This window comes from Pinus tabuliformis, chromosome 2_2, assembly GCF_031772625.1.
Source record: "Pinus tabuliformis cultivar Carrire ecotype Pingquan chromosome 2_2, CPIR1, whole genome shotgun sequence".
NCBI lineage: Eukaryota > Viridiplantae > Streptophyta > Pinopsida > Pinales > Pinaceae > Pinus > Pinus tabuliformis.
The window spans coordinates 1,155,457,076-1,155,485,072 of record NC_142300.1 but is presented as its reverse complement, the minus strand read 5'-3'; the positions used below and the strand labels follow the sequence as shown (position 1 = coordinate 1,155,485,072).

General features: G+C 39.1%; 2 protein-coding genes across 5 annotated transcripts in view; one reads left to right on the top strand and one right to left on the bottom strand.

Moving 5' to 3' along the window:
• LOC149197491 (uncharacterized) overlaps window positions 1–27,997 on the bottom strand; it is a 400,746-nt gene that overhangs the window by 42,003 nt on the left and 330,746 nt on the right. The gene's annotated exons all lie outside the window — the stretch shown is intronic.
• On the top strand, window positions 16,097–17,234 carry LOC149197495 (uncharacterized). Its single transcript, XM_089403925.1, has 3 exons — window positions 16,097–16,459; window positions 16,616–16,831; window positions 16,951–17,234. Exons 1-3 carry the CDS (start codon window positions 16,105–16,107, stop codon window positions 17,118–17,120), a joined length of 741 nt encoding a protein of 246 aa, XP_089260051.1. The 5' UTR covers window positions 16,097–16,104; the 3' UTR covers window positions 17,121–17,234.

Below are 27,997 nucleotides of genomic sequence, written 5' to 3'. Positions count from 1 at the left end.
GAATTGTTGAAATGCAACGGAACTAAGAGCTAACTGTGCAAAACTGATCTGATGATGAAATATGGTAAAGGATCCCATTTAGGCCCCATAAAACTCCTCCAAACCTGTCGGACTCACCAATGGTGTAATCCTGCTCCTATGATCTAGCTGACACATGTTTTAGAGATCTCCCTTAACCATATCACACGAAAATAAAAAAAATTGGGACATTACATCTTCATCCGAGAGACTTCCAATTTCAGAGGGAGTTTCTCTGGCGAGTTTATTTTTTTGCAAAGAAGGCCAAGTTCTTTTTTGGAGCTAATGTGAGTTTGTCGGAGGAGGTGCGAGTTCTCCAGGAGGCAACGCAAATTGCTCAAAAGACAAATCAAGTTTCAAAGAAGGCAAATCAAGTTCCAGAAGGCAACACGTGTGACCAGAGTGAGTTGTCAGAAGCTGTGCGAGTTTATCGGAGAGCCAATGTGAATTGCCAATTTATCGAGTTGCAGGGAGGCAATGCGCATTGCAAGAAAGGGACTGAAGGATTAGCAGAGGAGAAGATAAAAATATTTTATTGGAGCTTTTATCGGCAAGCAGTTGTAATATCTATCAATTACAAATTTGCTGAAGAAATAATAAAACCCTCATCTATAGAATTGGTTTTCCCCACATTGGGTTTTTTCCAAGGACATTTGTCCAAAAATGTTGGTGTCCATTTTTATGTGTGTGGTTTTCTCAGTTCCTGTGAATTTTTCACTGGTGAATATTGCAGTAGTGTTTTTATTCAGTATTTGCTATAAATTTTTTGTTGAGATTAATAATCTTTAAAAAGATAGGTTGGATAATTCCCAAATAATTGCAATAAGTTCTAGATCACAGTAGATCTAGAATTTTCACACATGGCCTATCCTTTTGGGCCAAATCCTTGGTCTCTTTGTCCTGAATAGGATTGGAAGGTTGTGGATGGAACTCAAAGGACTCACGGTTTTTGAAGAGTTTGCTTATGTAGGAGCGATCATTGGTGTATGGGCCAATGCAACCTGCAATAGGATGCACCAATATCTTACCACATGGATATGATTCATAGAGTTTGTATGTGGCCTTGGTCTTGGTGCAATATTCCTCAGACCGCTCTTAACAGAGCAGTCTCACAAAATCAACATTTCACATTTCCCAAGGCAGTTTGTATTTCCCAATGCACATGGGCCCAAAAGTAAAAAAGTCAATTTGGTCCCAAAATGCTCAAATTGATGAGGAGGTGACATGCCATGTTGAAATTTTTCCAAACAATGAAGGCATGATGAAGTTGCAAGCGGTCAAATTTGTTCAACAAGTACAATAGGTTTCCATATGGCAAAACAAGGGCAACGTTGGACATTTTTCTACATGTATTACATCAACTTTGGTCTAAAAAAAAAGGAATAACACCCATGTCTTATTTTTTGTGACCTCCTAAGGGTGTTGGAGATCTAGTAGTTGAGCATGATGATGTGGCATTGATAGGGACGATGTGGCAACACAAAGCAGTGTGTGGACAAATGAAGATAGACCCAGATGAAATCAAGGCAAATCTTAGCAAACCCAGGTTGCAAAAGTGTCAAATTCCTCAAGGCATTGGAGAATCAAGCAAAAGGTGGTGAATTTGAGAGTTGTACTAGCCATCTAAAGTCAAAGTTACTAACCATTGGAGGTAGTTACTCTTTGTTGGAAGGTCAAAATGCAATGTTGATGCATCTTGGACCAAAGGGTTGGTAAGTGGACATTTTCCTAATTTTTGCAAAGTCAAAAGATTCTTCTTCCACCCAATCGAAGTCTTATCCACTAAGTTCAATTGCATCATGCATCAAGTCAAGCCACTAAGTAGTCATTTGAGATGGGTGTTGGACCTTCAAGGAAGTCATTGGACATTTTTTGGCCACTATTCATCTCTTCTTCAACTTTTGAGGACAAAGAAATGGGAATGTTGAGTCTGCAACTTAGTGAGTCAAGTCGACCACCTTTGTGAGCAAATTATATATGTAAATATCATATTTTACTAAAATTTCTTAGTCTCTAACATGTGGACGGAAATAAAATTATTTTCCTAGAGGACGAGTCCAACTAGCCGTTAACTAGTCATTAAAGAAAAATCTATAAAGGCTATCCTCTCCTCTAGATGAAGAAGTTGTTGATTTGTGAGATCACTATATGCCATAGTAAAGAACTCACTCTGCAAACCTTTATATAAAAGCATAGTGTGGATTGGCTTTTCCTAGTTTGCATTTACTTGATCATTGTTGTAATTGGTGTTTCACATAAAATTCTTTCACATATAGTAAGATTACACAGCAATTGTATGAAAATTCCGTTGAGGGGCTACAAAACCCACATGGAAAAGGCAGACTAGGCGCTAGTCTATGCCTTTTTTCTTGTTGTTGGTGGGTCACTTGGATGATGTTTGGACCAATGTTTTAGGAGGTAGCTTGAATCAGCAGAAAGATAGTACTCACTGCATTGTTGAGTTGAAGATAGGAGATGCCACACTAGGAGCCACTTCTAGTTGGATCCAAAAGATGTGAAGGAGTTTTAAGACATAGGTGGAGGTGATGTTCTCTTCTTGACACCAAGCCCACCTCACTATCCAAGATATAAGATCGACCTAAGTGTAATTGTCATTCACAACTCGGCATCTCGAGGTAAATTGTTGTGGTACAAGGTAAGGCATCTTCAGCAACCACTTTATATATAAAATACATTTTTTTTTTTAATTCTTTCTCTTAGTTTGGCATAATTATCTAGCTGTTTTCAAGTTTTCCATCTTTAATACTGAGTTTTAAACCTTGGAGTTGTGAGCAATAAAGTTAAATATTAGCCAAGGGTCAGTATACCAAGTTTTGAGCTTTTATTCCACACATAATTCACGGTATATTGAATTTTCTGTTGCAGATCTGCATTATTTTCTTGCTGCAAAATAACAACTCTGTTGGTTTTTCAAGGTTCCAACTGTATTATAAGTGTTTTCCTTCAGAACTTTGTAGGTAGGTTTTGTACTAAATATATTCGTTTATCTTCCATTTTCTGAATCCTGAAAACAATACTTTTCAATAGTTACAACTTACAAGTTAAATATTTTTGTTGGAAATATTTTAGGCATAGCACGTAGCGGTATTTATTCTCTTGACATCGACAATCCAATTTTTAGCTTGCTTGAGATCAAATTTTATTGTAGTAAAAAGGATTTGGATTGATCCCAAAGGGTCTATCTAACATCTCCTAGCCTCCTCGCCCCTAGATCTTTGATCTAGAGTGCTAAGGCATTGTTTGGGTCGCCATTTCCAAGGGGATTTTTTGTTGTACCAACATTTTCTTGCAGGTTTTACAGTTTACAGTGATAGGAAAACAAACAAAATTACAAACGAACCCCTCTAACCAAGGCTCTAATTATAGAAATAATTTTAGATTTGGTTAGTATATTGATTAAACATTCAAATTAGCTATCTAAATTGTTATATATCTTGAATTTGAGTGTTTTATCTTGGATGGTTTGAGTATTTATTGCATATTTTTACACAATAAACCAGTCAGACAACAAACAGTTAACTCCTCTACCTCACTCCATAGAGTCCACTCAAGGCACTGGTCTTTATTTGGATGCGTGAAGTATGAAACAGGGATCCTCCCATAGCCTTTTCAGAGGAAGATGGGCTTAAAGAGTGGGGATTTGTGCTGAGGTGACAGTGGGCTCTCAACCTGTGTATGCCAATCATAGCAAGTTGCACAGACCTTCAGCAACCCTACTAAATTGATCAGTAACAAGTGGTATCCCTAAGGTTCATACAGAGTATACAATGCAAATTTGGTGATAGCAAATGATCCACACAACACACGAGCTTGTTCCCTGTGTCAGTGATTCAATCAATAACATTCATTCCATGATACAAACTAGTGATGCAGATAAGGAGAATTGAATTTGTGGAATGTGATTTTCACTGAACAAGCACTACATTAAACCAATGTTATCAGAACCGAACTGGTGAACGATGGCCTATTGAGCTTGTTTTTTTGTTCAATAAGTCGGTTGTATGCCTAGCTTCTTCAATAGTGTTGGGCTTGCATAGTTTCAATTCAGCACGAATATAGTCTTTTAGTTCACAAATATACATCTTCAATAGTTGATCCAAAATGAATCCGCCGTGTTGTATCGCCAATACTTCCCACTCGAGGGTATAATTGTTGGAAATAATGAGAGGGGGGTGAATCAATATTTCTTTCCAATTAGTTAATTTAATCTTCAGAGCATTAAGTTCACATTAATCAGTATCAAATAACAAAAACAATAAACAACACCATTCAACAATGCACAATAATAAAGACAATACACACGAGATTTACGTGGAAACCCAATGCAGGAGAAAACCACAAAATTTTTTTTATATTTAATTCAGTACATCACTTTAGTGCAATTGCACAAGGAAGCCCCAAACTCCCTGAATACAAAAATGGAGATTCATTTTACCTGCACCAATTGGATGGAGGCTTCGACCTCCAATAGGCTACAACCTACTATGGTTTATCAACTACAATTGAATGGAGACATGATTCACCAACTACAATTAGTTGGATGCTTCGACCCACAGGATAGGTTGTGACCTATCTCGTAACATTGCCCTACCGCCCTAGATTTGTGATGACTGATCTTCAGGAATGCATTTGAACCTAGATGTGTTTTATCAACTCCGACTGAAAGGTTGCACTTGTTAGAGTAAGTATTTGCATACTTTCATCAGTGATCAAAACTCCTCTTTTATATCAAATTAGGGTACCATTCTGAAATTTTTGTCATTCCACCTAGGTCCTCATTCAAAAATTTACTCCAGTGATAACCCCACCAAATCAAATCAAAACAACCTCTGCACTTTATACCTAGCCTAAAACCCAAATCCATCCAGCCCTCTTGGCTTCGATTCTTTGGAGAGAGCCCTCTCTGGCCTGGTAGGGCTAGCTACCAAGTCAAAAGATTGATCTGTGGTTACCTCAGCAGGACTCTATCACAGCCTTGGAGATCTGGAGGAGTGATAACACACTAGCACCATTGTCGGGGACGAAAGATTCATTTTCCCTGGGTGTACGACAAGTTTTCATTGGAATTTGGTCCTCTGGATGATAGGACTAAGTTTCAAAAAGGTTGATTCCATAATTGCAGTGTCAAGATTGTAGAGCTGGCTTCGAGGAGACAAACAAGATCAAAATCCAGATCCTGATCTAGCTAATTCAGTCAAAGATTTTCAGAGCTTGTTCAAAAGGCGAAGAAGTTTACAAATCACAAGTTCAATCAAACCTCATTCCATTGGTAAGCTCTTGATCGTTACCTGTTAAAATTTTCTATTGAAGAAATTCCTTTGTTGTGAAGTTTGAAGCTCTCTTTGTTCCGCTCAAGTCTGAAATCTTTTACCTTACATAGTCTTTGACCCTATTAAGATTCTGGCTCTGAAAAGATATACCAGGTCAAAATATGACCCGAACCCTTCGTCTCCTGTGGATGATCCTGAAAGATTGTTAGGAAAACCTAAAGTCCCTTTCTTCGAGATTGAAAGCAAAAATTTGGAAAGGACCACTTCCTTGCCAGATCAGATACCGAGTATTGAGGATATTTCTTTTGATATTAAATTCGAGCTATCCCTATTTCGTTCGAAGTCTAAGTCTTGTCTTACAGAGATAGTGTTTGATCCCATAAAGTTTGATTCATACTTACCTGCCTCAAAATCTTTGTTTAATCAACCTTTTGCTACATCTCAGTCTTCAAAACTTGAGCACGAGGTTTGGTCTAATTTTGAGAAACTTCAAAGCCTAGCTGATCAATTACAAATTACTGCAGAAAAAGCCTATATCCAGTATCAGCTTGAAAGCTTATCTTCTGCCATACCCTCTACTGCACCTCTAAAAACAACCATATCTGCACCTCCATCTTCATCCCAGCCAACTCAACCCATTGTAATCCCTGTACGCCCTCCCCCAGTAGTCATGGCGAGATTTGCTCCCTTACAATTACCTGGTCAGTTGGCAGCTTTGCCTCAAACCTATGGCCAGAGACTTCCTCTTTTTTATGGCAGCCCGAGAATCACAACACAACAACATATTGACAAGATGGTTGATTTCATTGATTTAGAGGAGGTTGATGAAGATGATGCCAAAATGAGACTAATGGCTCAAAGTTTTTCTAGAGATGTGAAAAAATGGTTTTGTGGTTTGGCAGCTTGCTCCATTGATACTCCTCAGAGGCTAAATGAGTTTTTCTTAGCCAGGTGGCAGGAAAAGAAAAATCCATTGCAGATCTTGGCGGAATACAATACATTGAAAAGGAATCCTAACGAAACAGTTCAGGAGTTTACTATAAGGTTCAATCAGATCTACAATTCCATTCCAGATAACATGAAACCTCCACTTGATTTGGCACTTCAACATTATCCAGATGCCTTTGATCCGGAGATGGCTTATCAACTAAGGGAAAGAGATCCTGCCACTCTGGAAGAAATGCAGAATAATGCAGTGAGCGTGGAAGCAAACTTGATGATTAAAAAGTCTTAGTTGAAACATGAGAAACCAGAGAAGAAAGTAACAATTAAAGAAGAACCCTCTTCTTCCACCAATCTTAAACTAGATGCTCTGATCAGAACCATGGAGAGGATGGCTGACCGAATGATAAATTCAGATAGACAGCAGGAGCCACAAGTCAGGAATCCGAATTTCAAAAACCAGCAGCAACCTCAATACAGGATAAAACAAAGAGAGCAGAAAGCTCCTGAGGCATCAACATCTCAGCAGCAAATTTGGACACCCTTGCAGCAAAATTATGCTCAAGGAGAATCAGAGGATGAAACAGACCCGATTGTCGAAGAAAACCACTTCTTTAGGGAAGATTACCATCCCATTTTCTTGACTGAAAATGAGAAGTATGTCGAGAAGACGGAGGAACCTAAAGATGAAGACTACATACTAGCGAATGACTATGCATTGGAAACCCAATCAGATGATTATCAAAGAGGATACTTGAATGCACTTAGCTCTCAGCAGAAGTAATATTCCTTGAGAAACAAGGATGTCTCGATCACTCCTATTCAAAAAAGGGCATCGCAGCAAAAAGATACACAACAGAAGACAAATCCTCAAGGTAATCAAAGTAAAGGCAAAGAGCTGGCAGCAGCTAACCAAAACAAAGTAAATCAGCCATCTACAAGCAATCCAAACAAGGACCATGACAGTCAGAAGAAGGATCATACATCAAAAGATCTGCCCGAGAAAAGAGACATCATCCAAAGAGAGGTAGATAAATCTAGCTCATTCAATTTAGAAACTGAAATTTCAAAGTTGAAAGTGTCAATCCCTCTTACTGAACTAGTCAAAAATAGCCATTACAAGTTTGATATAGTTAAAATGCTGAAAGTTGACCCTATGTCCGACATGGTTAATGTTGAAGATGACCAGCCTGAATTAATTTTTGGTCCAGCCATAGATGGTCAATCAGAAGATAGTGAGGTTCCTCCATTTTACCTCCACCAATACATTCTTCATAACTCCATGCTTGATTCCGGAGCCTCCCATAATTTAATGCCCAAGGCCATCATGGAAAAGTTGGGTCTAGATATAACTCGTGAATACCATGACTTGTATTCTTTTGATTCCGGTAAGGTCCGTTGTCTTGGTCTAATCAAAGATTTGGTAGTATCCCTGGACCAAATCCCAGCAAAGAATGTCTTAATGGATGTGGTGGTAGTTGATATACCACCACGGTTTGGTATGTTATTGTCAAGGTCCTGGGGAGCGAAAGCAAGAGGCACACTGCAATTAGAATTCTCTTATGCCACCATCCCAGTTTTCAGGCAATTGAGGAAATTGTACCGAGAAACCAAAATGAAATTCATGATAACTAGCAAGGAGAGGCCGAATAATCATCCTATAAATGTTGTACATACAGATTTAGAATCATTTATTTTATATAATGATAGTGGATTGAATGATGTAGATAGTCAGCTTGTGGAAATAAAAGATGTACCAGAGATTTCCAATTGTATAAGGACAGTTTTAGATCAGGAAAAAGAAAATCTGCCAAGTTCATCAGAACAACCATCGAACAAGGCAGAGAAAGGCTCAGAACAACCATCAGAGAAGGTAATGGAAAATTCAGAACAGCCTGAAGAGAAAGTTCAGAAAATTGACCCAAAGCAGAGACTAGATTTACAGCCCTTGGAAGAGGAGCATGGTCTTTGGACCATGGACTTTGATGGTGCTCTCGGGAAAGATGGGGCAGGCATTGGCATTTGGATCCGAAGTCCACATCATCAGCAAGGTGAGGTCCCTCAGAATGTTAGATTATGCTCATACAAGTTAGCTTTTGATTGCACTAACAATGAGGCAGAGTACGAAGCGTTGATCACGGGCTTAAAGATCTTGAAAAGATTGGGTGCACGAAAAATTTCTGTGTATGGTGATTCAGAACTTGTGATCAAGCAAGTTAAAGGTGAATATCAAGCTCACCATCTGCAAATGAGACAATATAGAAATGTTGTTTTAGATATTTTGAGAATGGTTTTGGAACATACACTTTCGGTTGTACTAAGGAGTCAGAATCTTATGGCAGATTCTTTGGCTACAGCTGCAAGCAATTTCAAAATCCCCATTTTTTCAAATAAGAAATTTGAGATTCATGTAAAGCATCGGCCCTCTGTTCCTGACAACTTGCGATATTGGCAAGTATTATGGGATGACAAGCAGGTAAATAATTTTCTTCAGAGTGAAGGAGAGTTTGAGAATTGTTCCATGGATGAAGTTTACGACAAGGATGATCAAGTCATCGAGGCAACCCAAGTTGATATACTACAGCTGAAGGACAACAATATTCCGAAAGGTCTTGTACCTTTGGAAGACTTGTTTGATCAGGATGATGTAGCAAGGAAGCCCACATTGGTTCCTATGGAGAAAGGTGTCGAAGACGTGAACATCAGAACAGCAGACAAACCAAAAATGATCAAGTTGTCCAAATCATTATCTCCTGAGGTAAAAGAAAAATATATTCATTTATTGTCTGAATTTTCTGATGTTTTCACGTGGGATTATGCAGACTTAAAGGAGTATGACAAGAAAATAATTCAACATACCATCCCAATTAAACCGGATCAAAAGCCCTTTAGACAAAAGCTAAGAAGGATTAACCCAAGGTTGTTGCCATCCATAGAGAAAGAAATTAACAGACTTTTCAAGGTGGGCATCATTGTTCCCATCAGATTTTCTGATTGGATATCAAATCTAGTCCCGACGAGAAAGAAGACCGGAGAAATTAGGCTCTGCGTAGACTTTAGAAACTTAAACAAAGTATCTCTGAAAGATAATTATCCGCTTCCCAAAATGGACCATATCCTTCAAAGAGTTGTTGGCACTTCCTGGATGTCACTACTGGATGGCTATTCCGATTACAATTAGATTTTAGTGCACAAGGATGATCAGGACAAGACAATGTTTACCACACCTTGGGGCACATTCAAATATGCAAAAATGCCATTTGGTCTAAAAAATGCAGGGGCCACTTTTCAACGTGCCATGGACATAGCCTTTGCCAATGAAAAAGATGTTTTCTTGGTTGTATATTTAGATGATGTAATGGTATTTTCACATTCAGATGATGAGCATTTGCATCATTTAAGAGTTATTTTCCAGAGATGTAGAAAGTTTGGGATCTCTCTCAATCTGAAGAAAAGTTTGTTTGCTATGGAGGAAGGAAAACTTCTCGGCCACATCATCTCAAAGGACGGCATCTGGATAGACCCTTCACGGGTAGAAGCCATTCAGCAAATTGATTTCCCTTGCAGCAAGAAATAAATCCAAGCATTCAATGGTAAGATGAATTTCTTATGCAGATTTATTCCTAATTTGGTTGAACATCTTAGAGAGATGACAAATATGTTGAAAAAAGATAATGATGTAAAGTGGTCCGAAGAAGCCCGCAAGTCCTTTCATATAGTAAAACTAGCTTTGACCACTACCCCTGTTTTAATCAGTTCCGATTACTCCCATGATTTCATAATATTCTCTTTTGCTTCTGAGGATACCATGGCAACAATATTGAGGCAAAAAAAGGATAAAACTGAGCTGAAAATAGCATTTTTCAGTCGCAACATTAGGGATGCAGCCCTTAAGTACAACATCATAGAGAAATAGGCTTTGGCTTTGGTAAAGGCGGTGAAAGATTTCAGAGTTTACATTTTACATTCGCATACTCTTGCTTATGTGCCTAATGCAACGGTAAAAGAAGTTCTTGTGCAGAATGACCCAGAAGGCAGAAGAGGTAGATGGATAGCAACATTATTAGAATATGATCTTGAGATCAAGCCTACCAAGCTGATCAAGGGTCAAGGCTTAGCCAAACTCATAGCTGAGTCAAATCTCCATGGCTGAGCAGTATTGATGCAGAAAAAGGATAAAACCGAGCTGCAATAGCATTTTTCAGTCGCAACATCAGGGATGCAACCCTTATGTACAACATCATAGAGAAACAGGCTTTGGCTTTGGTAAAGGCAGTGAAAGATTTCATAGTTTACATTTTACATTCGCATACTCTTGCCTGTGTGCCTAATGCAGCGGTAAAAGAAGTTCTTGTGCAAAATGACCTAGAAGGTATAAGATGTAGATGGATAACAACATTATTAGAATATGATCTTGAGATCAAGCCTACCAAGCTGATCAAGGGTCAAGGCTTAGCCAAACTCATGGTTGAGTCAAATCTCCATGCTCTAGATATCAACCTTGTAGCAGCATTGTCCGACAATCAAGAAGAAGTAGATCTCATTCAGGTATCTGATATCTTTTTATCATCTCCACGATATTCTAATATTATTTATTTTTTGCAACATCTAAATCCCCCTCCAGGCATGTCTAAGGCTAAGAGCAGGTCATTGAAGTTAAAGGCTTCTAAATATTGCATTATGGACAACGCACTTTATTGGAAAGATCCTGGAGGTGTGTTGTTGAACTGTTTGACCGAAGATGAGTCTAAAGAAGTAATAAATGACTTCCACAAAGGAGATTGTGGGGGTCACTTGTACTGGAAGACCACGACCAACAAAGTACTGAGAGCGGGTTACTATTGGCCTACACTTTTTGCAGATATCTACAAGGCAGTGATGAGTTGTCACGAGTGCCAAGTTTTCCAAGGTAAAAGAAAACTTCTTCCTTTGCCTCTACAACCTATATCAGTTCATGCACCTTTTCAGCAGTGGGGCCTAGATTTCATAGGCAAGATTAACCCATCATCATCCGCACAACACAAGTGGATATTGACAGCTACATACTACTTTACTAAGTGGATCGAAGCAATTCCAACTAGGCAAGCAACAAATTCAGTTATCATTCAGTTTTTAGAAACTAATATCTTGTCCCGTTTTGGTTGTCCTAATAATATCATCACAGACAACACGACAACATTCAAGTCTAAAAAGATGACTGAGTTTTGTGACAAATATAACATTAAGTTGGGACATTCTACAGCATACTATCCACAAGGAAATGGTCTGGCGGAGTCCTCTAATAAATCCTTAATCAACATCATCAAGAAAATTTTGGAGGCCAACAAAAAGAATTGGCACAAAAAGTTGATCAATGCATTATGGGCAGATTGGGTGAGTAGTAAGAAATCTCTTGGACTTTCTCCTTTTCAAATTGTGTATGGAGTAGATATTGTTTTTCCTTCATCATTAGCAGTCCCAGTCATGAAATTGTTACAAGAAGCAAGAAGTGAAGAGAATGATATACAACGTCGGATCAATCAAATGATTCACCTACAGCAGACACGGGATGAGGTATTTCAAAACACCTCTAAGCTCCATGATAGGATAAAGAAAATCTATGACCAGAAAACAAAGGAGGATGATTTCAAAATTGGAGATGTGGTGCTTCATTGGGATGCTAGAAACGAAGACAAGGGTAAGCATGGTAAATTTGAAAATCTGTGGAAAGGCCCTTATCAGATTTCAACTTTTCGAGGGCAAAATGCTTTCTTGTTGGATGAGATGAATGGAGAACCATGCTTAGGAGGACCAGTCAATGGTAGGCTCCTTAAGCACTATCTTTTCTGAAATATGCTTCTCGGAAATGTCCTGGTTTCATTGTACATAACAGTTTAACTTTCTACAAGTGTGAAGTAGAGAATCACTAGAGTTCGGAGCTCGAAGTGAAGGCCATGGAGCTTCACTGATTTTATGCCATTTTCAATGTTCAGTCATCAATGAAGTAAGTCAGTTTTGAGTCATTTTTTTAGTCAATTTCAAGACAATTTTGAGTCAGTTTGTGTTATTTGAGTTGTCAGAATTCATTCATGCATTTCAGTGTGAGTTTTGATCATATTGGGCCACATGGTTAAGCACTTGGTCTACGGTGTTCTTGGCACCTCCAAGGAGCTGCCATCCCCAAATAAGGCTGATGTTGGAGTCAGTATTTGCATACTACCATCAATGATCACAACTCCTCTTTTATATCATATTAGGGTCCCATTCTGAAATTTTTGTCATTCCACCTAGGTCCTCATTCAAAAATTTACTCACTGATGGTAACCCTAGTAAAAAAACCTCTCTCCCTCAAAAATCTATACTTGTTGGCCCGCCTTCATGTCTTATTGAGCATACTTCAATCATGAAAGCTCATTTAATCATGTCTTTATGTCAGTCAAGTCACCATAAAGTCTACTCGCTCAAAGTTTTCATTGGGTCTCTAGGTTCCATTCTTTCAAGGTCCAATAAAACACCATTTCACTGCATAAGGCCAACAAAGTATGAGAGGGAACAAAATAATATCCCTTTTTCATTTAAAGAGGATTTTGCAAACATGTGAAGATGCTTGCCAAAGTTGTAATTTTGATTTCAAGTATGAGTTTCATCCCAAATTGTAATTTATTCCAAACAGTGTAACAGGAATCGGGAAAAAATCGGAATAATCGCGAGTGCAAGTCGGATCGGCGGCAGAAAGATCCGTTTCGAATCTGGGCGTGTCAACTCGCGTTGACCGAGTTTAACTCGTGGTCAACGCGAGTTCGACTCGCGATTTATGCGATTTCGTCCGATTTCTTCCGATTTTTACGAGTCCCGCCAAATTCATAAGGGTTTTCGCCTGTTCCGGTTTGCCGCGTTTGCGTTCCCGCATCGGTGAATTGTTTAACAGTTTAACGGTGCCGCGTTTATAACATTTGTCATTGCAGCATTCGAACGACGAAGCCTTCGAAGCATATCCCTGTCGAACGACGAAGCCTGTCTAAGCGCATTCGAAGTTTCGAACGACGAAGCCGCGGCCCGCATTGGAAGCACAGTCCCTGTCGAGTGAAATTGAAACTCAGGTCACCGTCACAGTTTTTCTCTTCGACAGTTCGACTGTACATTGCTTCAGCCTTCACCGATAGCTTGCATCTATTCGACAGTCGACTGTAGTATGTACATTTGATATACGTTACAGTGTTGACAACTCTTGGAAAATCTTTGTCGATAGATTTTTTAATTTGATAATTGGAGGCATGTTGTCAACAGTCTCGAGTTCATACTGTTGTCTTAAAATTTCTACCATCGATATTGTTTTTGATTCTCATCATTGTGATCACCATCTTCATATGGAGGGATGGGCATGCATATTAGACCAGTCACCCTTCTTTAGGACTTTTGCTAGTTAGTATAAATCAAAGATAATAGCATTTGGAATGGAGTGGGGTGGATCCCAAACCTGGGTATTTCTAGTTCTTTTAATCTTATTTTACCATTTGCAGTTGTCCATACAGAGTATTTTGCTGTTCGCATTACGGTTATATCACTTCATTTTTCAGATTTGATATACGTTATATTATTATGACTTCATTTTTCAGATTGCCAGATTCCATATCGCATTTGATATACGTTATATGACTGTTACATTTTTCAGAATATTTACACGGAATATATATTATATCCAGGTCACTAGGATCGCCCCCTTCAAGGTTTTGGATCCAACCTTTTATGCAGAGAACTTCCTGCTGCTCAAAGATAGCCCCCTTACATGCCAGCACTAGATAGTAGATGCATGGAATCAAGATCCCCCTAGGCCAGTATTATTTTTTTCAGATACTAATTACTTTAAATTTAAACTTTAAACTTTTAAAGCTGGCTGGAGAAGGGGTACCAATAACCTTGCACTTGCAGAGATGATGGTTTTAGGGACCCTATTAAAACTTGAAGTTGATATGCATAAAATGATTCAAGCAGCCTCAGTTATTCAGTGATTCATTGTTGGTTATTAAACGAGAAAATGAAATTCACAATGTTGGTCTGCACTGTATTCATAATTTCATAACACTGTAACAGTAAGTTAGTAACTGTGCCTCAAGGACTGAGCCCTCCAACAAATCTGAGCCACAATTCTGTTCCTAGGTGACTGTTCCAACTTCCAAGTAGCACCTGCCACCAAGTCTGAGCTTGAAGCAGCTACAGATATGAGTGTTTTGTCCATCTGTCTTGACTCTTCATTTACTTTTTTAAATTTCTAGCATATTTTAAATTTTTGGATGATTTTTAAATTTGATTTTTTCTTGTCTTTCACAGGACTCATCTTAACAGAAACCACAAATTAAACACAAGTTCAAAGCAACAACAATGCCGAGAGAGAAGGACTTTGCTTGGGCTTATTGTGACAAGATTCCTGGAAAAGCCTTGCTCCTTTGTAAATTTTGCAAAAAGGAATGCAGTGGAGGCATTTATAGATTCAAGTTCCACCTTGCAAAAATACCTGGCCATGATATAGGTATTTGCACCAAGGTTGACGAGAATGTCCAACACCAAGCAGCCTTGGCCCTTGAAATGTTAGAGCAGCATAATGCCAAGAAAGCAAAGCAAACTGCTGAAATAGGAAATGTTGGAGTTGATACTTTTTCTGTCACTAGCCCCATGTCACCTCAATCTGTTGAATCCTCAATGCCGTTCCCAAGTTTTCCACACATGCCTCCAAGCCATGCCAGTCCTTCAACTCCTTCCTTGAACACTGGAGGTGGAAACATAAACACCTTTTTTGCTCCCCACACAAAACCCGGTTCCCAACCTACCTTGGATGGCACTGGTTGGAAAAAAAATATCCATATTCAGGCAAGGAAGGCCATTGCTAACTTTTGGTTCTATTCTGACATACCTTTCCACTGTGCCAGAAGTCCTTATTGGCAAGCTATGATTGATGCAATTGCTAATGCAGGTCCAGGGTTCAAAGCCCCTACATCAGAGAGCCTTAGGACAGATATGTTGTTAGAGAGTGTTGAAGATGTCATGCTTCTGCTAGCTGAGTTTCGTTCATCATGGGTAGAAACAGGGTGCACCATCATGAGTGATGGATGGACAGATCAGAGGAATAGAACTTTAATAAATTTCCTTGTATCTTGTCCCGCAGGCACAATGTTTCTCAAGTCAGTGGATGCTTCAGATAAGGTTAAGAGTGCCCAACTTATCTGTGAAATGATGGAGGAAGTTGTTCAAGAAGTGGGAGAAGAAAATGTTGTACAAATTGTCACCGATAATGCAGCGAATTATATGGCTGCTGGTAGACTTTTTGAGATGAGGCACCCCACTATTTTTTGGACCTCTTGTGCTGCCCATTGCATAGATTTAATGCTTGAGGACATTGGTAAGCTTCATTGGATACATGAGGTTGTGGAGAAGGCAAAATCCATAACCAAATACCTATACAACCACACTATTGTCCTACACACTATGAGAATATACACTGAAGGTAAAGAAATTGTTCAACCTGCAGTGACTAGATTTGCAACAAATTTCATATCTTTGCAATCTGTGGTTGAGCAAAAGATAAATCTGAAGAGGATGTTCTTGGGACCTGAGTGGATGGGATCTAAACATTCCAAGACCCCTGAAGGCATCGAAATTGCTGCACTTGTGTTTAATGATGGCTTCTGGAAAGATGCTGAAGAGATTATTGCTGTGACGGAGTCCCTTGTTAGAGTTCTCAGGTACTTTTAGTCTTTTAACTTTTTCATTTTTTAAATTTCATTTCAAGCTTCTTTTTATTTACAATGTTTCATATTTCTTTAAATTTGAAATTTTGAATGCTTGAACTTTCAGGATGGTTGATGGTGACAAACCCACTATGGGTTACATTTATGAGGCGATGGATCTCGCAAAGGAGGCCATCAAAAGAAGATATGGGGATGATGAGACAAAGTATATGCCTCTTTGGGACATTATAGATGCACGTTGGGATAGGCAATTGCATTCCCCCTTACATGCTGCTGGGTACTTCTTAAACCCACAATATTTTTATGATAAGAGCAAATTTAATAAGGATGGGGAGGTTGGCAGAGGACTTATGACATGCTTGGAAAGGTGCTTCCCTGATCCAGAACAACAAAGTCGTGTCTTTTCCCAACTACAAGATTATAGGACACCATCTAAATTGTTTGCCTATACCAGTGCTATAAGACAAAGGTCAAAGATGTTGCCAGGTACCCAGCTTGAAGGCTTCATCAATTCATTAAATTTGTTTAAACTTTACTTTGTATGTTAAATGTTTTATTAAATTTTATTTTCTTTTTAAGTTTTTACTATTTACTAATTTGGTACTTCTAGTCTTCTACTCACAAACCCTTACCACTTGCTAGGTCTTTGGTGGCAAAACTTTGGTAGTGATACGCCAGATTTGAAGAGATTTGCCATTCGAATCTTAAACCAAGCATGCAGTGCTTCAGGTTGTGAACGCAACTGGAGCATGTTTGAGAAAATACATTCTAAGAAGCGCAACCGATTGACACAAAAGCGCTTGAATGACCTTGTATTTGTCCATTACAATCTACGACTTCGCAACAAACAAATACAAGGTGAGATTCGAGAGCTTGAATTTGAAGGTTTCATAATCTAGTTCGTACTTTAAAAGTTTAAAGTTCAAACTTCAAAGTGAAATTTTAATTCACATTTCAATGTCTCATGATAATGACAGGTATTGATCATTCACCAATTGACCTTGAAGAGTTAGATTTGCAAGCTACAAATGCGGCAGAATGGGTTCAATTAGATGAGCCTCCTCTTTTCAGCCTTCATGACTTGGAGAACTTTGAGAGTCAAGCAAGCGAAGGAGCGGGAGGAATTGCTTCTAGTTCTCACTCTTAAGAGTCTTAGACTCTTAGTTGCTGATTTTTTTCTGATTAGTATGCAGTTTTTTACTTTTTTGTAAACTTTTAGAAGCATATGCTTCTAAGGACTCAAGACTCAGTGCTTTGGATCATGTGTGGACTCATGACATCTATTGATATTATGCATTGTTTGGACATACCTTTACCCAATATTAATGAAAAACGGTTTTTTTAATTCAATATATGTGTATATTTTTATTTAATGAATTTGCCGATTTTTTCCCGATTTTTTCCCGATCCGATTAAAACTCTTCGCTCTTTTGCCTCGCCGATTTATTTCCGATTCCGAGTCTGGTAACATTGATTCCAAAAACAGAGATGTAATTCTATTTTTTATATTTATGTAATTTTATGTCATTATATGTAATAAGTAACTTTTCCCAAGCCGCCAACTTAGTTGCACATGCCAACTGGACATTAAATGTCAAAACAAAAATTCTCTACTCCAGCGATTGATCAAACTGCAAAGCAAAAGCACAAGTTAAAAGGGTATCAGTGCAATGTTTCAAAAGCCATTTCAAACATTAGCAAATGGGTTTTAAATCAACAAAATCAAATTCATCAGGTATTTAAAACCCTCAAGACGTCCATTTACACCTCATTTGCTTTTGTCATGGTAGAGCAACCTTAACAAACGAGAAATTTTCGAGTTTGACAGGTGAAATTAGAAAAAGAGAGTTTTCGTTGTGCGTTTGTGGTCTGGAGGGCGCGTTTGTGTATTACACTGCACGTTTGACCAGTGGAGAGCGCATTTCAGTGATACGCTGCGCGTTTGTGTAGTGAAGGGTGCATTTCAGTTGTGCGTCGCGCATTTGACCATATTTGCTCTCTAGCCTCTAAAACAAAGTGCCATTGCCTCTGAAGCTTCAGTTTGGTTGTTTTCTTCCTCCAACAAGTAAGTAGCACTAAAATATACCCTCCTTGCATTTCACAACTCATAAATTCATGGTGTTAAGTCTCTTGAGTGAAATTTAGAGTTTTCAAACCTGCAAACCCTAGTTTCATTCCCACACCTCCAATTTCACACCCTAATACTTCTATTCCCTTCCCATATCCCTATTAAACCCTTTCCCAACCCTCATATCATTTCACTATCTCCCAAAGCCTTTATTCCCAAAACCCTAAGACCTAGGTGTTCTATTTACCTAGGCTCCCAAAACCCCTAACCTGTAATAAAATTCCCTATCCCAAATCCCTTTACATTCCCACTCCCTGTCACTTCCCTTAAACCATAAACCCCTTCCCTCATCTCCTTGAATTTCCTCACACCGTTCCTAACTCCCTATACCTACATTCCACTATCATTTCATCTCCCTAGGGTTTTAAAATCAAGACACCATGTCAGAAGAAGAAAACAGAAGTTCCAGTGAGGAGGAAAGGAAGGGGAGGAAGTCAAACAAAGGAGGGAGAATCCTTAGATTTGAGCCAAGAAATACCAATGAACTCATGGCATCTCCCATGACTGTGACATCTTTTAAACATCTAGGATGTTTTGAATTCTGTGAGAAAGTACAAAAGGTCCAACATCATCCTATGTTGAGTAGACTATTCATCTCCAATCTCCATGACAACCAGGTAACCCTTGCTGGTGTCACTTTCACTGTGTCCACTGCCATCATATCAGCTGCTACTGGAATCCCAGATGTTGGGGAAAAATGGTTTAAGCAAACAGACTTGGAGGAGCATTACTATGAGCCATATATCAAACCTAGATACAAGAATGATAGAAAGAGGCTTTTTCCTTTCTCTTACCTCCTGGATAGATATGTTCCCATGATGAAAATCATCATGAGATACTTTACTTGTGAAGGAAGGTTCTCTAGACTTTATACCTATCATATCCGGCTACTCATGCACTTCACAAGGGTCAAGATGCTCAACATACCTTATTATCTCTTCCGGAGCATTGACAAGATGGCATATATTGTCCAAAAAAGAGAATATGAGCATCAAATGAGGATTATTTTCCACCACTCCCTCATCAAAATCATTGTCCTCCATCACCTCAAACAATTGAACATTGCATGGAGTACCTTCATAGCCAATGGCATATTCACTTATCCATCTATTCAGCATGTTCAAGATGTGCCTTCATCATCTCATCCTTCCACATCCATTCCTCCATCTCAACCACAAATCATGCATCATCTTCATATCAGTCTCCTTCACCATCACCATTTCATGAGCACATTGAGTCACCTAGCAAAGATGAGATTGGTGGGCCGGAGCAGACAAAGCAGGTTGAGGTCATCAAGCCTAAGAGGGCAAATTTGGGCATATTGGCACACACTTATCAAAGAGGTCATAGGCAGGTGTTTGCCCCACAGATTGTGGGAGGGGCCCTGCCTTCTTCACCAACAAAGTAGGTACACACAGGCAAAGAAAAAATGACAGAGGCAGAGATCCAGCATGAGGAGGAGGACCTCCATGAGACAGAACAGGATTTTGACCTTGTTGACCTAGATGAGCATAATGACAATGAGGACATTAGCATAGTCATCAAGGAAAAAGATGCATACATCAGGGAGCTCCAGACCAACTTAGAGAGGTCTAAATTTATTATTTCATATTATGAGCAAGAAAACCAACAGCTTCAAGCCAAGCATGATACCATGGAGATTCATCTCATCAAGGCAAAAAGAGAAGAAATGAAAGCCAAGGCATTGCTTGATGAAGCCTATGACAGGTATGGTGAACCTGAACAAGAAACAAAAAGCAGACCTAGGACTAGAGGGTTGAAAAGAGCTCTAGAACTAGAGAGACAAAGGGAGGCTGAGCTTGCAAATCAACTCACATGGAATGAACAGTTTGCCATCATGATTAATGAGAACCGGGAGCATTGGCTTGACAAGGTAAACCAGCATTTGGAGAAGCTCCTAGACAAGGCCAATAAAGAAAATGACATTCAGAGAAAGATGGCAAAACATTATGCCATGAGGAACAAAATTGCAAGGGCAAAGCTTAGAAGAGCTAATGCAAAGATTGAAGCCCTAAAAAAGCAAGAAGAGGAAGGAAGACTTGACATCCTTGCTGAAGCCTCACTCCATGCACAAACCACATGATCAGCAATCATTTCACCAATTTTGAGAAGTTTTGGGGTAATTTTGAAGTTTTTGTGCTTTTCAAGTAATCATACACAATTTTTTGACAGCTAGAATGCCAAGGGCACAACGTCCTTGGTGTTGCGCTTTTGTTTGGGCACTTTTTGGACAAAAGAAGACCACCATTGGATTCAAAGCAGGGAATACATGTAGGAAAACAACTTTGCAAGCCTTGGTTTGCACAACTGGCAGGTGAAAAGGTGAAAAAACACCTAAAAATCAATGTTCTGCCTCCTTTTTCACCTTGGCATTGTGTGTTTGACCAGTCTTGGGAGAATCAACTTTTGGAGGGTCAAATCAAGTCCATTTTGGAAACTAAAGGTAGATTTGGAAACTAGACAGGACAAGCTTTCCAATGAGCTATCCTAGGCTCAATTTGGACACCGGGAAGGCAGTCAAAATCAGCCTGCAAGATGGAGGGCGCGTTTGACACAGAGAGGGCGTGTTTGACACAAAGAGGGCGTGTTTGACCAATTGCCTGATTTTTCACTGTTTTTCTCCATATTTGATTTTCATCTTGGGAAATCAAGTTTTTACTGATGTAATTCATGATGTAAATGTAATTATGGTCTTTTTACTATTACCTAGGGTAAATACATTAGGTAAATAGACTCTATGAGGTGTAATGAATCAGTTTCATTGTAATTAGGGATGAGTCACTTTGACCACCCTACACTCTAGCTATCAGTTCAGATTTTGGTGGAACTACTCCTCCTCTCATGGATTCGACCCCTGAGGTTGGGAGGAGTTTGTTTTGAGGCCTATATCTTGTATTTTTCAATCTTTTCAAAGGTTGGACTCAGTTGGATGTTGTACTAGTGATCAGAGACACTATTGTATCAGATTTTGGCCAGTATTAATAGATGAGTTGCAGCTATTTCTTTGGGATACATGTGGTATGGATGTTTAGCATTGTTTCTTCTTTGTGATCATTTGTATGAATGTTTTGTATGCTCATAAACCATTTCATGTCTGTTATATGGTAATTTTCAAGTTGATAGGCAAAATACATGTTTGCTCATGCTCTGTTTTGGGAAAGTTATCATAATTTGTCCATTTTTCTTCAGTTTAGGAAGAATTCATCTCATATGCTCTTCTTAACTCCTCATCAATCTTAAATTATCTCACTAAACCACCTTTTAAGTGTTAAGCCTCATGCCTACCTTGCCCCTTTGAATGTCTGTACCATAATTGATTAGCCCTGACCGAGCCTCTTTGACCTAATACCTTCATCCAACCATAACCCCACCAAATCAAATCAAAACAACCTCTGCACTTTATATCTAGCCTAAAACCCTAAAACATCCAACCCTCTTGTCTATGATTCTTTGGAGAGAGCCCTCTTCGGCCTAGTAGGGCTAGCTACCAAGTCAAAAGATTGGTCTATGGTTACCTCAGCTGGACTCTTTCTCAGCCTTGGAGATCCGAAGGAGTGATAACAACACCGATACCCTGTGCAGGCACTGACCTGCCCTAGCACCACCCTGCCACCTTGAAGTTTTCTCAGGCTACGAGCTAAAGAAGACTCCACTCTCTTGCCTTGCACCATCGTGCCACCCTAATCAACAAACTGCCACTTTCCCTCAAGGCCCAAACCTTCAACGCACATAGGCAGACCACGTTTCACAATTTTCATATTGGATCCACCTGTGCTCTGAATTAATACAAACAAACTAAAATATAATCACTATTGCTTCTGCTCAATATGTATATCAATGTTAAACCCTGGTAGCCTCACTGCTTAACCTTGCTCAATCTAACTATTGTACAAATACTTATGCTTTTGCTCAACTGGTACCACAACCCTACGTTGAAACACTAAAATGCTCACAAATGAATATGTGTTAAAAGACTCATGGAGTAGTTGCCCAAACCAATGTTGTTGCACCAGTGCCGAAGGATGTATCAATCAATATGTTGCTGCAAGTACCGGTTTATATGTAGCTGGCACTGATGTCTGATGATGGCTCAGTCCTAGATGTCTTAGGTCAGCTCTATGACCTTCTTGTAACTGTCTCAAAATCTGCCCAAGGACACATATTGGCATATGTCTTGTGGCTGCTCAGATATAGCTATGAAGCACCTACATATGTTAGCTTTCTAGCACAAGGACATCAAGATAATCAAATGGACAAATATATAAGCATTATACAAATAATATCAATTCATCATTATTAAGTACAACTACTATCCCACAAGCATCAACAAGTAGATGTCACTATAGCATAAATAGGTCTAAGCGATAGAATAGTGAAACCCTAGCTTATAACCTTGAAACATTTACCAGAATTGAGTTAACAATTCTGGTAAGGGTTTCAAGGTTATAAGCTAGGGTTTCACTATTCTATCGCTTAGGGTCATTATCAAACTCAATGTCCTCTTGTGGTGACAAATAATCAAATTCTTCTCCATGTATTGATGAAAAATGTCGACCATAGCTACTACAAATTTCAATAAAAACACCTTGACAAGGATCTCCAAGATAAACTCAATGATTTGTTACTTCAAAAACCTCTGACAAGTTTAGGGTATGTCCTTCGTCCAAGGCACCCAAACCCTAGAACTAGGGTTTCCAACCATCCAACAGTGGAGCTTCCAACTTGATGTAATCTAGATAAATATATGAGTGTTCATTAACAATTTGACATCAATGACAAATGTTTAGTCAACATCTAACCCCAAGGTTGACATCGATGACAACACCATCCAATAATAATTACTTACAGAGCCTGTTTGTTTGAGATGTATAAATTTGTTATATAGATCGCCATTGTCCTTGTCATGAGATCTTTTTAGTAGTGCTGTAGTGAACCCTTGCTAGTGAAAAGAACGAACATCACACATTTTCATCAACTAGAGGAACCAATCATATGCTTCGTCCTCTAAGGCAATGTTACTTGGGAGCATTTTCAGAAGCTCTCAGTTTGGGAGCAAATCCGGGAGCGTTTTTTATATAATATATATTTTTTATTTTTTATATTTTGATGCATATATGTCAACAAAAACATGTAGAATGATGAATTAGATATAAAAAACATAAAAAACATAGATTGAACCATATAACAACAATCATCTAGAAGTTATAATCTTCATCAACCACGTCCACAAGTTAGTAACATACAACATATTGAGTCTCATGAATCATGATTCATCAATCTTAAAGTTTCAAGCTTTCAAAATTCAATATATAACATTTATCATCATTGATCACCAAAGTTGTACTTGTAAGCTAAGTGTAACCATTACAACAAATAATATCTAACATGAAATGAAATGTTATAAAATGAAATGAAATGAAAAAAAATTCAACTTTCACGAAGCATCATATTCATAATTCATTACCAATGAGTTATAATTGCCAAATTCAAACTTCAAACTTAAATTGTCATATATTGTTTACAAAAAATATCATAATAAATATGAAAGAGTCAACAGTTATAAAAACTACTAGAAACTAGAAAAGACAAGTAAATCTATCATCTACATCTTCCTCTTTCCACCACGAATAATGTCTAATTTCTGAGCAAGTCGTGGTGGTCTTCTAGGAGTCTCCTCCCGCACAGTCCCATGACTTGTACCAAAAGGCAAATGCCCTCCACGTGTGGATGTACATGGAGGCGGCCACAACAAAGGAATGTTAGTTTTTGGTAGCATCGGAAATGCTCTAGCCTTGAAAATTGGTGGAGAGGCTAAGACACATGAGTTCTAAAGAACCCATAAACCGTTTGGTGAAATTCCACCTGGATTGTATTTTACTAAAATAATTAATATTTTTAATGGAGTTCCTAAGTCTAAACTTAGGGAAATTAAAATATTAATGGGTATTAATCAAAATATGGGTGAGAATGATCTAGAAGGCGAATCAAGTCATATTTTAATCTTAGCCGTTAATTAGACTTAATCTCGGCCGTTGAAGACTCAATAGGAAAAGTATAAAATGGAGGATTGGGTTCATCTGGAAACACACACAAAGAGATTGAGGAAACCAATTTTCTGAGGTGAGAAATTCTCAGGAGGAAAAACGATTGGGGAGATCTTGTAGCTAACAGGTAGAGAGAATCCAGGAGGACTTTTCAGAAAATACATAATAGAGAGGCGAAGAGAGCTCGCAGAGAGGCAGCATAGTAGCCGGGAGAGCTGACGCAGAAAAGTTGCCTATCACACAAAATCCAGAAATGTCGAAACTGCCAAAACTGTCGTGAACTGAAGGAACTACCACGAGAGTTGACGCAGAGGGCAAAGAAGGTGACGCAACGCTGACACAGAGCTAGTGCAGAAATAGCCGGGGTTAGCCAGTCTTGTGTCGGATCAACCAGAATTCTGCTGGGTGAAGTGAGCTAAAACCTAAGTTGCACAAAACGGGGAAACGGATACGAGTTTCCGAAATGGGCACGAGTACGAAATGTGACCACCCCAAATTTTGGAAACGGGGAAACGCAATATATGTATGTATGTATATATATATATATATATATTAGGACATTTAAGAAATATGTGCAATCATAAAGCATATATGATACATTCTAATTTATTACATTATGATTAAATTGTGAATTGTCAATGCATAAACTATAAATTTACATCACATTTACTCATGAATGATCACATAATGAAAATAGCAATATCCAAAATCAGCCACGAGAAATTTCGAATTTCTTGTCTCGTGCTTGATTGGGAGTCTCCTCCTACATAGTCAAATGACCTTAGTGCTCTTAATTAAATACAAGTTCTATACCCTAGTATCCTACGTGCTCTTGATTATTGGGAGTCTCCCCTGCATAGAAGGCTTGGTTCTCTTGATTAAATACAAGTTCCATACCCTAGTACATTACAAAATCCAATGGAAACATTGCAATCCCCCCAATCCTGAAATCCTAAAAAACAGATAAGTTTGCTGGATTTTGAGTGAGATCTAAAATTCTACTTTCTTCATATGAAATCCAATCAGGGCAAAACCAATCTCAAACATCCTGAATCATTTCATGGTAATGTGAAAAGTTTAAGTAAAAGGATGAAAATGAAAAATAAAGGAGAATGTCACTTTTACTTTAAGAATTTAACATTACCATGAACTGCATATCAACACTAGGGCCATAGGCTTGAACATTAGGCTGCCCCACTCAAAAAATCCTCCTTTTTGTAACTTGAGAGGCATCCAGAAGATATTTTAGTTGCCCAATAAAAAATTAGAAGCGAAAAAATAAAAACAAAAATACAAGAAAAATTCAAATTAGAAGAGGAAACTCTGTCGTACAGCCTAGAAACACGATTCCAGCCGTACTGGCCATGTTTCCTCCTCGAGGAACAGGCCAGTACGGCCAAAAATGCGTTCCTAGGTCGTACGGTATGAGTTTCCTCGTTTCCGTTTCGTTTCTGGTGGAAATGGACCCTTCTCCAACATTTCCTGCAACTTAGGGTATAACTCACTCAGATTTTCCATCAGTATTTTCTCTGTAAACGATAGCTAGATGAGCATCCTAGAGTTGTATTAAGATAATTCTACTGCATAATAATAAACCCTCAAAACTGTGCACTGGTTTTCCTACATTGGGTTTTTCCGGGGACTATTGTGTCCAAAAATAAGTGTGTCCTATGTATCTTGTTCTTTGCTCTGTTTTTTGTTTCATGAGATCAAATAATTAATTAATGTAGGTTGCAGAAGTAATTTGCTTCAATATTTAGAAAAATAACTTGGTTAATGTATATTAAAATCAAGTAGGTGAAGTAGATTTAGATTGGCTGCAATAGGGGTTCCTTCAGTGGTAGGAAATTTCACATGGTATGAGAGCATTGATTTTGAAACAGAAAGAGAAGATCTAGTGCTAAGCAGTGAGGCCGAAAGCTGCACTTGGCAGCAATTTGAATCCCCTTGAAGGGATTGCGCAATCCTTGTAGGGAAAGCAGAGATTCGAGGAAATCTCTCTCTGAGTGAGACGACAGAGAGGTACGATTTCCAGTTCGTGAGTTTGCAGAGGCAGAGGGAGTGACACAGTGCCTCGACGCAGTGCTTGAAGGGTGCAGTTTCTGCCGAGGCAGAAATCCGCTGGAAAAGAACGAAGACACATAGAAGGGGAATTTTCTCCTCAAAGATCTTTCTGCCAGAAAGTTTGAATTTCTCACTTGTTGAGCAAATGAGCAGTGACTAGAGGAGTTAGTTCGACAGTTAGGTGAGATGGCATCACATGGGCTCAGAGATCAGGACAGGTTGGACGGATGTAAAGTTTTGAGGATGTTCTATGCTAAGAGCAATTTCACTTTTCTCACAGCAATCATACAAGTAGATAAGCAAAATGCAGATAGAACATATAAGCAGATCTTACAGAAGACAAATCAGAAACAAGAAAAATGTATGTGTTCGTTTCGGCGGTCAACAGGATGCTTCAACCAACAAAGTCTCCTTTGGTCAGCCAGCCCAGCATGTATCACAACAACCCTCCAGGTAGCTCGTACTTTTAGGATGAGAGAGGAAGATGTGAGTTGTGTTGTCTTCAAATTCTCTCCAACTTTTCCTGTATATATATATCCATCAATGAGGGTGTGTGACACATCTGTTGGGCATGTGAGCCTACATTACAAAACTGGCTGACCTTGCACATATAATTTATTAAGAATAATAAATTCAAAATATAAGTTCTGCTCATCGGATTAAGACTATTTTATATGGATTTTACACCTCTCAGAAAGAGGAATCCAACAAAAATATTAGCCTCTTAATCTGAGCATCAGAACATGGAGTTTGGACCTAGTTGTCCAATTTTAACACTCCCTCTCAACTAGGGAGAACTCCATCTATTAGTGCAATTAACATCGTGAGTCATCCCGCCGAAACTTGCTTTGCTGGCTTCTTTATTTCAGAACAGAAGTGGGTCAGTCACAAAGACATCATTCCCCGACTGACATAATCAGTCCAGAGGTCCCAGACCTCACAAATCTTGATCCCAGATCAAGTGGTTGGACCATGCCATCCTAGATAGAGAGTACGGCAATCTCTGATGCGTCCATCAGTCTTTGCTAATAGTCTCTATCTTTTCCACACCTCATTGGCCAAATGAGAGGTACTTCCCATGAGCCCTGAACTCAATGGGTAGGATGCATACGGGGCACAGATTAAATGAGTGGCGAACCAGCTCAATAATCACAAGGGTGGGGCAGAAGCATTATGAGTGCTTATAGCTCCGAGAAGCTATCCCCAAAGCCCCCCAGAGCTCCCAGAGCTCATCGTCCAACAAGACCCACATCATAGGGTCTTTCCACGACACCAAGACTCTCACGGAAGGTTAGGAACTTGACCTTCCCCAGGGGCTTAGTGAGAATATCTGCGACCTGCTCATCAGTTCCTATATGATCGAGCCTTACGGCGCCTTGCTGTACCATATCCCGGATAAAGTGGTACCTGATATCAATATGCTTGGATCGGTCGTGGAACACAGGATTCTCAGTCATACGAATCCCACTCTGATTATCACAGAGTATTACAGTGGTATCTAGCACATGTTGGAACAGCTCACTAAAGAGCTTCCTCAACCAAACTGCTTCACAACAAGCCATACTAGCAGCAATGTATTCGGCCTCCGTGGTGCTCAAAGCCACCGACTTCTGCTTCCTGCTCATCCATGAGATCGAAGCAGAACCAAGATTGAAACAGCATCCAAATGTGCTCTTACGATCCACCACACTGCCAGCCCAATCGGCATCAGTATATCCCCGGAGTATCACACTCCAGGCAGTGTATTTCAGCCCATGGTTTATCGTG

Bases quoted from the DNA above. Each gene is read 5' to 3' on its own strand.
- LOC149197495 (XM_089403925.1), top strand. From the start codon at position 16,105: ATGGGTTACATTTATGAGGCGATGGATCTCGCAAAGGAGGCCATCAAA. The intron at 16,460-16,615 runs GTACCCAGCTTG...ACCACTTGCTAG, and splicing joins AAGGTCAAAGATGTTGCCAG to GTCTTTGGTGGCAAAACTTT. The intron at 16,832-16,950 runs GTGAGATTCGAG...TGATAATGACAG, and splicing joins TCGCAACAAACAAATACAAG to GTATTGATCATTCACCAATT.